This window comes from Gadus macrocephalus, chromosome 10, assembly GCF_031168955.1.
Source record: "Gadus macrocephalus chromosome 10, ASM3116895v1".
NCBI lineage: Eukaryota > Metazoa > Chordata > Actinopteri > Gadiformes > Gadidae > Gadus > Gadus macrocephalus.
This window is the reverse complement of record NC_082391.1, coordinates 13,085,259-13,096,772: the sequence shown is the minus strand read 5'-3', so window position 1 is coordinate 13,096,772 and position 11,514 is coordinate 13,085,259. Positions and strand designations below refer to the sequence as shown.

Below are 11,514 nucleotides of genomic sequence, written 5' to 3'. Positions count from 1 at the left end.
GCCTTCAAATGGCGCATTACAGAACAACGTGGACCACCGATGTCATGGAAGATGTTGTGTGGTTGGTTCTGTCGATACAGTGAATTGCGTCATAAATCCTGCGTTACCGTGGCCGTTTACTCAAGAGATCAGAGGTCACAGGTATCTGGAATCAGCCACATCTGGATCATCTGTTCAGAAATGCAAATGAGTCAACTTCTGCTGTTGGAAACTATTTCCGATACGCAAGTGTGCATCACCGCAAGGAAAACAATCAAATTTGCTACTGTCACCAAACAGATAATTGTGCATTTTGTGCAGGGCTAATTTCATCACTGACAATTTCCACAATGGGACCAAATGTTTGTTCTGGCAAGAGTCTGTTCTCTCTCTGCTGGATGGTCGCTCACTCCCACTGCTTTCTCTGTTGAATAAATTTGCCATCACTTGACAGTCGCCCAAGAATGCTCCCCTCATTTCTCTTCCAATTAGTTAAAACCAGTCGGGTTTAAATGCTGGTATACAAGTCCAATGCACTGGTAGTTCGGTCATTAAATATTTCACTTTCGGTTTGCGGGAAAGAAACTTTGGTTTTATGTTCTCCCACAAAAGGGAGAACATACGTTCTCCCATTTGTTTCGGAGTCGCTCAAACTTGTTTCGGAGTTGCTCGAACTCTGCAGACCGTCACACGGCAAGCCCTCCTTTCAGTTTCCATTGTCCCCCCCCCCCACACACCCTGTGGCCCCCAACAGAGAGCATCCTCTGGACGGGGATCAAGAAGGGCCCGCCCCGCAAGCTGAAGTTCCCCGAGCCGGCCGTGGTGGTGGCGGCCCTGGAAGAGGCCCTAGAAGTGGCCCCCAAAGAGGCTGTGAAGACAGAGTAGAGCCCCCCCTAGTGGAGGCCCCCACAGTGGAGGTAAGCTTTGTGACCATGAAGTGACTTTGGGTTTTCATTGTTGTTTTTTATGTCATTGTGATACAGTTCATGGCTCTAATATATGTAAAAAGGGTCCTGCATTATAATGACATACATTATTAGCATGGCTGGACCCAGTTAACCCCCAAAGGACCTTTGATATTGTGAGTCATGATTGTATACTGTCTTTTTTGGCAAAATAAGAAAATCCGATGGATTTTCTATTGTCAAATATATTTTACATCAGTCCCAAAAGACAAGTAGACGTTCTGTTCAAACAGTATTTTAGTATGTGTTTAGGACTGGGAAAAGCGATCAACATATCATTTTTTATTCTACAACTGAAAACCGTGCAACTTTGAGTGGGCACTTTCATCTGTTTATGTTATTGTTTAATACACTGTTTCTTCATTTTCCTCGTCAGCCAAATATTCTGTCTGTTGTCTTTGGAAGCCGAATGAAGAGGTTGGACCAACGGGCGACGCCCAGTCCCTCCTCTGATGAGAGTGCTCCGAGGACTACCATACATGGATATATGGTGACCTCTAGTGGTGAACCTCTGTTACACCGTCTCCTGGTATAATCCTGCGGTTTTCACCGAACAAATGTTTTCTTGTTTTTCTTCTAATGTTTTTACAATTGTTAATGATAAATAAAGTTGTTGTTTTTTCTAAATTATGGTAACTAAAGCCTGTTTGAAGTGTGGGATTGATGGTACATTTTAATGATGTATTATATACATTTAAGTTATATTGTTTATGGCAATACCATTAGTGGGGTCATTGATAATATGAATATGCTGAAAACACAGCTCGTAATTGCAGATTGCATTAAAAATGTGTTGTACCACCAAATGGTGGCATGATGGGTACTATACCACCAATTTGGTTGTTATAAAATGCATTAAACAGGTAATTTGTTAAGTGTTCAAAGCATGCATAAATAGGCTACAATATTGTAGAGTTGAGTAATGTAAAAGTTAAGAATATTTCGTGATAGCCCTACTCCACAAAGCACTGAATATTGAGGAAAGTTACTCTTAAATCTGTCTCATTAACAATAAGTGGCGTGTAACAGGTAGGGCTCCTGTATTGGAAGTGGAGCATAGGGGGCGGTACAGCTCATGGGGAGGGGGTACCGGGGTACCTGTCGAACCACAGAATAAGAATATCTCGACTCCTGAGCGTCCGCCGAAGAAGGAACACGCTCTTCAAAGTTTGGCTCTCCATCATGGCTCCTAAAACAGGTAGCAGCGTACGTGATAGTGGGTCGTCGTCATTGCTCCATAACTATGAATCATTGATAGTAGGCCATGCGGTCTTATGGTGCTCTCTTCCACGGACTTTGTTTGAAAAGTCAATGCCAGATATGAAGTTTGATGCACAGATGCCGTTCCGTGCAGCACGCCAACGGGTTGACGTGTTTGTTTTGGTTTTACATTGAGGACACTGAGGTTTGTTGATTCTGGTGTTGACTCATCGTGACTAATGATCCCATGGTTGTGAATGCAGGTCGTCGAGGGACCAAACGCAAGGCCGATGCGGTTCAGGAGGAGGAGGAGAAAGTTGCGGTGGAGCTGAAGGAATCAAAGGAGGAGGTGAAGGATAACGATTCGGGGGGTCGTAGAGTCATCATTGAGCACTGGTGAGCTCTTCGTTTAAATGTATATTTTGGGTTTTCCGGATTCCTATGAAATTATTTTACTAGATACCCTTAACCAATAAATAGAATATCTTATGCAAGATTCAGGTCAGTAGTAGGTGCAGTCGGATGACATGTGTACCCCACGCCTCACGCATGCATCATACGAAATAAAGTGTAATTTCAACATGCTTCTAATTATAATAACATTTAATAATTTGTCAAATGTTTTAAAATCATTGATGAATTGTAATGTAATAAAATTCAGTGCGCCTATACAAAATGTAAAACGAATGAATTGCAAAATCAGGACTATTTACCTGTCCTGCACACTGTCCATCTTCAACGGTCCATTTACTCCTCACAGCAAGAGTTGACGAGTGTACGGGCGTCATGCCGAGGGGGTGAAGCAGGCCCTCCTGACGGTCCGTCCTGAACTCAACGTGGTCCTGAACCCAGAGAAACCTCGCAGGAAAAGCTTCGAGATCACGCTGGTTGAGGGAGAGAGAGGTAAAGGTAAAGAAAGGTGTGACTGTCTGAAGAGTTCGAGCAACTCCTGCAGCGCGACGTTCCGAAGAGTTGCCCGAACTCTGCAGGCCGTCACACTGCAAGCTCGTCACACTGCAAACCCTCCATTTTCCATTGACCCCGCCTCCTGTGGCCCCCAACAGAGAGCATCCTCTGGACGGGGATCAAGAAGGGCCCTCCAGCAAGGCTGAAGTTCCCCGAGCCGGCTGTGGTGGTGGCGGCCCTGGAAGAGGCCCTGGATGAGGCCCTAGAAGAGGCCCCGGAAGAGGCCGTGAAGACAGAGTAGAGCCCCCCCTAGTGGAGGTAAGCTTTTTGACTCATGAAGTGACATCTGTGTTTTTATTGTTGTGTTTTGTGTCATTGATACAATATATGGCTTTAATGTATGTAATAAAAAAAAGGGTCTTGCATTACAATGACGCACATCGTAAGCATGGCTGGACCCGGGAACCCCAAACCCTGGTGTTGTTGACAACATGCTGATTCATGATTCACACTCGGTCAGTATGAATCATGATTGTATAGTGTGTTGGCAAAATAAACAATGCAATGAAAGATCCTTTAGTTGCTGTTAATTCTGTATTTTAGTGTGTTTGGGACTTGGAAAATCTATCAAATAATCCTTTTTACAGGATACTACTGAAAAGCGTGCTACTTTGAACATTATCATGTGTTAATATTATTGTTCAAAATACTTTTTCTCCATTTTCCTTTACAGCCCAATATTCCGGCTGCGTTGTCTTTGGAAGCCAAATGAAGAGGATGGACCAACGGGCGATGCCCAGTCCCTCCTCTGATGAGAGTGCTCCGAGGACTACCAGACATGGATATATGGTGACCTCTAGTGGTGTATCTCTGTTACACCATCTCCTTGGATGATCCTGCTGTTTTCCCTGCATAATGTTTTCGTGTTTTTTTTTCAATGTTTTTATGATTGTCATTGATAAATAAAGTTGTTTTTCTACACGTTTGTCTAGATTTTTGTAACGAAAGCCTGTGAATAATGGTACATTTTAATGATGTATTATATACATTAAAGCTATATTGTTATAGCAATACCAGTATGGGGTCAATGATAATATGAATATACTGAACACACTCCTTTAGGGACTATTTAATTTGGCATACTTCCTTGACTTGTACTCAACAAGTTCAAATTATATATATCTAATTATACGTTTGTTAATAAACCACATTTCTCACATGGACAAAATATCTAATGTTTCAGACTGTCCCAGAGGTCTGAAACAAGCAAAATTTGTCTCATAAGCATCACAGACTATAGGCTGGGCATCAGAGCAGCGTTCATATTACACCAGTCTATTAGACATGCAACACCACATTTATTTCCTAAACATTCACATCTAAATGGGTAAAATATTCACAATTTCATTCTAATCACAAATATAAAGTGTCATCCATACAAAAAGTGCATATTGTGCTCTTGTGGCCTAATTATGTATATTACAGCCTATTCAGTTCAACAAAATTATTTTGTGAACTCATGTACAAAAACAAGGTCTAATTGTTGAATTACAATACAGTTCCATCATTCTTTAATATCAAATAATTTACAACATAAAATGAATGAAAACACAGTTCCAGTTGGCTAAGCTTACAACCAGTCCACCAGACAGTCATCACAGACGGTCGCATCTAGTGTCGAACCACACGGATCTTGTCCGTCACACACTGCACTGTCTTCACCCGCTGCCACGGTCCACACCGAACGTGAGGAGGGACCGCACACACGGAGACCCCCGTCCTCCTCCTCTTCCCCCTGGCCCTCCCTCTGCTCCTCCGACCTCTGTGTCTGAGGGAGACGGCGAGCACGACCCCCAGCATGACGGCGGACGTCAGAAGGCACACTCCGAACACCAGTAAGGGTTTGTTCTCCAGGATCCGCGCGCAAATGGCGCACGACTCCTGTGACTCTCTGGACCCGCAGCTCTGCGTGCTGCTGCTGTTGTCGGCCGGGAATCCGCCTCGCTGCAGGATCTCTCGGTAGGCGGCGACCGAGGCCTTGGGTTTGGACCGGTGGTGGGTGGACGCAAAGAGGCCGAACTGCGGCGCGAGTCGGTCCTGAAGCTTCCACACGTAGAAGCCATGTAGGTTGACTCCGTCCAGCTGGCGAGCTGCGGAGCCAGCAGAGAACGAGAGGAGGATTTAGTTAGTAGTAGCATGAGACAAGCCTTTCATCGGGATTTTAATTGTCCAAAATGAACAATTAAATCATATTGATGGACTGTCTTTTCAAGTGACCTTTCGTGGACTGCGACGGATGGATAACATGATCACAACGGGGGTCAGGTCAGGGATTGGTGCATAACAGAACGGGAACATTGACCCTGGTGTGGCTGATGTTCTCATATCTGTGTTTTCTAGTTCTCCTTCTGTTTATGGTTTCAAAGGTTCCTCATAAAGTCTGTCTTTAAGAGTGCGGGGTCGTAAACAATAAAATCGGCCCGTGGCTCGTAACAAACAAATCAAAATACTTAAAACAAAATAAAAAGCTCTGCTGTACAGACGCTGCATGTGAAGGAGGCATTCGGCCGTCTCACCTTTGAGCGCCTCCTGCAGGTAGCTGCTGATGTAGTGCTGCCTCAGGCTGTCCTCCACCAGAGCCGGATCATCCACACCGCTGGCCGTGACCACGATCGGCAGGTCCCCGCCGTACCTCTCCGTCACCCAGCCCAGGAGGCTCCGAAGGCCCCAGGGCACCAGGGCCTGCCCCAGCCCCGACCGGGACCAGTTGGGATCCGAGAAGAGCAAGCAACCATGCGCCGGTCGCCGGGGCTGCTGCGGGTTTGGCTCGGCGCTCTGGGAGTGTGGATGTGGCGACGCCAAACGGGTGGTGAAGTGGTTGAGCGCGATAAAACCGAGCGTCCCTTTGAGAAGCTTCTTCTCTGATTCGCTGAAGCTCGGCAAAGGGGAGGAAGGGAGACCCCTCACCAGAGCTCTCTGCTCCAGGTAGATCTTCTCCACCGCTGTGAAGCCTGCTTCCCCACCTCGCTCCAGACGGGCAGCATCCAGTATCGGGTCTAAGAAGCGACCGAGTTCAAACAGGAGTAGTCTCTGGGCTGCTTCGGTGTGTGACTCCAGGAAAGGGTTGGCTGGTTGGGCCCAGTCGGCGTGCAGTGCCATGGACACCAGACCTCCCTGTTCACTGGCGTACTCCCCCTCATACAGTCTCCAGGCTTTGGCATGGGCCAGGAGAAGATTACGAGTCGCTTGGTGCTGCTGTTCCACTTTGGGGAACACGTCCACCAGTCTGTTCGGCTCGTTGATGGTGATCCAGTATCGAACCCAGGAACCCAACTCCCGGTAGCAGAGTGCTGTGTAGTCCCGGAAGGCCTCCCCTGTGCTCTGGTTCAGCCATCCCCCTGAGGCGTGCAGTGACTCCGGCAGCCCCAGGAAAGGGGCTCTGTGAGTGGGGTAGTAAAGGGTGACGACTGCTTCCAGGTTATGTTCACGGAGCTTGGTCAGGAAACAACGGTAGTACCTTTCAGGGAGAAAAACCACAAGAAATAGGATTAAGAATGGCTTTGTAATGAGAAACGTGTTTTTTTTTTAGCAAAAATGATATATTATTCTATATAAAAATTAATATTCTACCTCAGAGCCTCCGTGTTGACCGTAGAGAGGTCTCCCTGTGGGAGGATCAAGGACCAGTCGAGGCCGAAGCGGTAGTGAGTGGCCCCCGTCGAGGCGAACAGCTTGAAGTGGGCGTGGATGGTGGGGTAGTCGGTGCACTGGGGGGCTCTGGGTTTGACCCTGACCTCGGGGACCACATGCAGCCCTCCGTCACCGGTCAGGTTCCACCTGTACAGGTGAGGGTCCCTGAACTGAGGCGAGTAGGGATGGAAGTGGACCTGCAACAACAGCAAACTCAGATAACAGTTATGCAGTCGGTATCCTCAGCTTCATAGCATGCAACTGAGAGTATGTAATGCAGTCTATAAATATGAAAGTCTATTATTATTATTTTTAAAGTCGAAATTTAAAACTATAATATAATTCCTGCCTATTTCTGCCCGTCAGGAGATAATCTCATGCTGACGGTTGCGTTACCTGCAGAGTGGAGTCTGAGACGCCCCAGTGGAAGTCACAGGGAAACCGCCCAGTGATCTCCTGGGAGCTTTCATCGTCGGGGAAGCCGTTGTCACTGATCACGCGTCTGTAGTACTGCGCGGTGGTCTTGGGGACCCTGGTCCGGTTGGGCTGATTGAAGTCGATGTAGAACAGGCCTCGTCTCAGACTGTAGCCGTAGTTCCACTCGAACCCGTCCACCAATGACCAGGCGGTGTAGCCGATCACCTGCACGCCGTCAACCTTGATGGCTGAAACGTAGAACAGGACATTCATAAATGTCCTATGGATCTTAAAGGTGACTTGTTATACCACCAGGTGTGAGTGTGATTAGTGTGCAACGTTTCCTACAGTCCACTGGCTAGGCCGGTAGACTGATCTATCCAGCACACATCTAGGTGGACAGTGGACACGCCCACTTGTGATGTCAGAAGAGGCCGATTTTCAAAACGGCTCGTCACGGCTAATCACACTCACACCTGGTGGTATAATATGTCCCCTTTAATCCCGTTCTATTCCGTTGACACCTCCCCCTGTTTCTGACCCACTCACCTAGTAGGACCTGGTTGATGAACCGTTTCATCAGGTACATAGCGACCGTGTCCTCTGTTCCCACGGCAGCCTCGGAGAACCAGCCTCCCTCGGCCACCAGAACCCTCCGGTCCCCGTACTCCAGCTGGATCCACTTTAGGAGGCTCCTCAGGTCGGGGCTCACGGTCTGTCCGTATGGGACCAGGCCGCGGCTGAGACGGAGGTCGTTGGGTCCAAAGGACAGAGCGAAGAAGTCCGCCGTCCCCTTCACCCAGGCCTTCTCTTCAGGGGTGAACGTGGGGAGAAGGTCTCCGTGCTGGGACCTCATGGAGGCTGGGTAGTCGCCGTCCCCAAAGATGGGGTTGGCGAACCATCCAAGCACCGCCTCCATGGATCGCTGGCAGAGCTCCACGTGGGCCGGGGAGGCTGGCGTCCTTTGGGGGACGACCCAGTGGGAGCCTAGGACAACGGACACCTCCCCTCCCTGGGTCGGGCGGAACTGGTCGTCGTATGTGTGCCATGCTTTGGCGTGAGCCTGGAAAACAACATGGAGCAGGTTCTGACTATACTGCTGAAAAGGACAGTCGTTGTACTTAGTATGCATGACCAATAAGGGCAGTGGTGCACAGCAGATGACCACTGGTGCATGTCTCCCTTATTTCCTGCAACAAACATTTTCCTCATGTTAGTGTGTGGTGGACTTTGACCCACTTAGCCACGTGTCTATTGTACCCGGTCAGGCAATAATGTATAAAGTATTGTAGGGGCAATCATCTCTTACACATAGAATCTGATTGCACCCTATTCTAAAATAAAATCTGTACAATAATTAAAAAATAATTGAGGTAAGTAATAAGCCAGACCACTTGAGTTTTATTTACTATGTCTGCTTACTATGCATTGCAAATTTATTCACCAGCAATTTACACAAATCATGTTAAATTTAGTGAAAGTCGTTTCTAATTTGACTTAAATCCAAGAAAATATGTAGTCCCTAATCACAGATTAAAGTTAATAAAATATCTTCTGGGATACTCTCAAAGTACAAACAGACTTTGACCTTGTTATCGACCCCGTCTGCATCCCCAAAGCCGCCACCCCCCCCACACCCCCCGGCCTTCTCTCTTTAACTCACCCTGATCAGGTTGTGGGCGACCATGAGGGGGACCGACAGATCCTCCCCCTTCTCCCCAGGCGCGTGCAGCCCCGTCCGGTACCCCTGCACCGCCACCAGATAGGGGTTATGAAGGGTCAGCCAGTGCTTCACCTCATTGCCAAACGTCCGGAAACAAAAGGCGGCGTATCCTTCAAACAGATCCACCAGCTCCTCGTTCTTCCAGCCTCCGTAGCGCGCCTGCAGCGCCAGCGGCAGGTCCCAGTGGAAGAGGGTCACGATGGGCGTGATGCCCCGCTCCACCAGCCTCTCCACCAGCCGGCGGTAGTGCTCCACGGCCGCAGCGTTGGGCTCCCCCCCGGCGTCTCCGTCGGGGAAGAGCCTGGGCCAGGAGAGGGAGAAGGAGTAGGCCGTCACCCCCAGGTACTCCAGCGCCTCCACGTCCTCCTCCCAGCGGGCGAAGCTGTCGCTCGCCACGTCGGCGTTGCCGCCTCCGTCCGCGGAGTGAGTGTGGAGGTCCCAGACGGAGGGCCCCTTGCCGTCTCGGTCCCAGGCCCCCTCGGTCTGGAAGGCGGAGGTCCCGGTGGACCAGAGGAACCCGGGGGGGAAGGTGTCCTGCCGGAGGGACCCGGCGTGGGGGCTGGGGTCCGCGCTGGGCTGCTGCCACAGCCGCCGCCCGCCGCCCGCCGTGTCCGGGCCCCCCATCGCCAAGGCAACGGAGAGCCAGATGCACGGGAGGGGGAGGGCGGATATACGGTTCAGCATCCCGGGAATAGTGTGCCCTGCTTCAGTAGAGGGTCCAAAGTGGGGATGAGGTCCTGGGCGAGGGTGTCAGCGGTTCACTTAAGATCAAACCGGTTCATGTCGGTGAGTGGAGCGGAATCGCTCCGGCGGAGGATGGAGTCGTTCGGCTGGTGCAGCCGAGGAGTGGGGGTGTGATGCATCTGACTGCCTAGCCTTTGCTCTCTCTCCCTGGGTGTTCATGTGCTCTCCTTTAGCCCCTCCCTGCCACAGAGTGTATGTTCGCACAACACCGAGTCATAAATCCATGTTCTACACCAGATAGGACATAAGTTGGTTTATTGCCTACTAGCCTTAACACGTTCCAACGTCATTCCCAATCTTCCCCTTTCAGTCCACCCTTTCCCTTTCCTCTTGATAACAAACACACTCTCTCTATCTCTCTCTCTCTCTCTCTCTCTCTCTCTCACACAAACACACACACACCTTCTATAAGTATGTTGTTACTCTGAAGGAGGTTAATTTGTTAATAATTAGCTTGTACTCTGATCTTTCAAGTGCCTTACATTTCATTTCAGGTCCGAAACACACACAGAGATACATGTGGCGCTCTTGAATCCCCAAACCATACCCGTCTGAACGGCCCTATTTTATTTGATCAGAATCCTGTTTCTCGACTCAAGCCCGTCTGTCAATAGCCAGTTAGAGTTTGAGATTCGATTTCAGAGACCTGAAATATATGATCATATTTAGGGTTTGGCCGGAACAATATCACCTGCAGAAGTGCAGAGGGTACTTCTGCATGCATGCATGCATGCACGCACGCACGCAGGCAATCAGGCGCGCGCGCGCACACACACACACACACACACACACACACACACACACACACACAGTCTTAATCGAATAGGAAGAAACAAAAACAAAGTCGCACTCGGTGGTTTAATGGCCGGATTACGCCATCCATGTCACGAGTCCTCCTTCGAGATTTGATCAAAACAAGACATCCCAGCTAACAGCCCAGTTAGCTTTGGCCCCATGCAGCACCTGCTGAGTGATGGCCACGGCCGAAGGGCTGTGGGCCAAACAAATAAAAGGTGTCATTTGAAAGTAATTTAATGCCTAGTGCGTCTCCACCTCCCCAGCCCTGTTGAGTGTCTGCGTCAGATAACTAAGCCTCTATAGCCAAGATACGACACGCACTATGCCATTAAGAGACCTATTGTGACTCATTGTGTCTATTAGGACCCATTGTGTGGCTGTTTTTCTTATTTGTAAGTCGTTATTTTCACATTTAGCAGAAATTAAATGTACCATGTAATAAAAGTAACGTGAGGAGGAAACAGTTTCGTTTTTACAGCCATTTTCTTCAGAGACAACTCGGAAGGTGTTGTCCTGGTCGTGTTAGAGCCCGTACCGCAACACCCGATCCCCTCCAAGTACCACCAGCTCCAGAGCCTGATGAGCAGGCACGCCTACTCGGAGTGGCCCCAGAAGAGCAGCCAGCACCGGTCCTTCTGGGCCAACCTCCGAGCCCTGTGAGCGTACCTGTGAGGCGCTCCACCAGTCAGTGAGCTGGGGGGGGAGCTATGGGCAGGAATGGAGGAGTAAGCACCGAGGTAGACGAGGGTGGGAGCCCTACATCTGCTGCCAGGGGGTCCACATCCACAGCCTACTGACCCCCACTCCCGTTAGAAGCTTCTCCTTTGTCGTGAGTCCCTTTTTAAGCCCTTCAGTATCCGTTCCCCACCGCCCAGATCCAAGTCCAGTTTGTGTTGGTTGCTATATTCTTTTTGTGTAATTTTTGAATAAAAAAAAAACCTTTCCTGTACCTTCCTTGTGGAGCATGTCATTTCAGAACAAGAGAAACAGAGAAAGAATTTAGCCAAACAGCAGTATTTAAAGTAGGTCCTAGCTTAAGGGCGGGGTTTAACTTATGGGAATGATTCAGATCTTCATAAATCAACAGTCAAA

The 11,514-nt window shown here is 49.1% G+C and overlaps 3 protein-coding genes across 4 annotated transcripts in view; 2 read left to right on the top strand and 1 right to left on the bottom strand.

The window, feature by feature from the left end:
- Positions 1 to 1,571, top strand: part of LOC132465746 (selenoprotein H-like) — a 2,653-nt gene extending 1,082 nt beyond the window's left edge. The window contains exons 4-5 of the mRNA XM_060062500.1: positions 734 to 896; positions 1,321 to 1,571. Coding sequence (XP_059918483.1) covers positions 734 to 864 — 131 coding nt within the window. The 3' untranslated portion in view covers positions 865 to 896; positions 1,321 to 1,571. The remainder of the gene's footprint in view (positions 1 to 733; positions 897 to 1,320) is intronic.
- A 154-nt stretch (positions 1,572 to 1,725) lies between these two features.
- Positions 1,726 to 4,031, top strand: LOC132465745 (selenoprotein H-like). Of its 2 annotated transcripts, none has more exons than XM_060062498.1 (5): positions 1,726 to 2,142; positions 2,408 to 2,540; positions 2,905 to 3,053; positions 3,209 to 3,368; positions 3,784 to 4,031. In XM_060062498.1, exons 1-4 carry the CDS (start codon positions 2,127 to 2,129, stop codon positions 3,349 to 3,351), a joined length of 441 nt encoding a protein of 146 aa, XP_059918481.1. In that variant the 5' UTR covers positions 1,726 to 2,126; the 3' UTR covers positions 3,352 to 3,368; positions 3,784 to 4,031. The 2 variants fall into 2 exon arrangements, with proteins under 2 accessions (XP_059918481.1, XP_059918482.1); XM_060062499.1 differs by having other exon boundaries at positions 1,840 to 2,142; positions 2,905 to 3,047.
- A 574-nt stretch (positions 4,032 to 4,605) lies between these two features.
- Positions 4,606 to 9,957, bottom strand: klb (klotho beta). The gene is made up of 6 exons (XM_060062438.1): positions 8,821 to 9,957; positions 7,707 to 8,220; positions 7,137 to 7,405; positions 6,681 to 6,937; positions 5,627 to 6,567; positions 4,606 to 5,200 (listed from the first exon to the last, which is right to left on the bottom strand). Exons 1-6 carry the CDS (start codon positions 9,562 to 9,564, stop codon positions 4,722 to 4,724), a joined length of 3,204 nt encoding a protein of 1,067 aa, XP_059918421.1. The 5' UTR covers positions 9,565 to 9,957; the 3' UTR covers positions 4,606 to 4,721.
- Positions 9,958 to 11,514: the final 1,557 nt, after the last annotated feature.

What these genes read in the sequence shown, in the direction of transcription:
- klb (XM_060062438.1), bottom strand. Translation starts at nt 9,564, where the DNA reads ATGCTGAACCGTATATCCGCCCTCCCCCTCCCGTGCATCTGGCTCTCC. An exon ending in TCGCCCACAACCTGATCAGG is followed by an intron (nt 8,221 to 8,820) that starts GTGAGTTAAAGA and finishes GTTGTTTTCCAG; the next exon opens with GCTCACGCCAAAGCATGGCA. An exon ending in GTCAACACGGAGGCTCTGAG is followed by an intron (nt 6,568 to 6,680) that starts GTAGAATATTAA and finishes TCTCCCTGAAAG; the next exon opens with GTACTACCGTTGTTTCCTGA.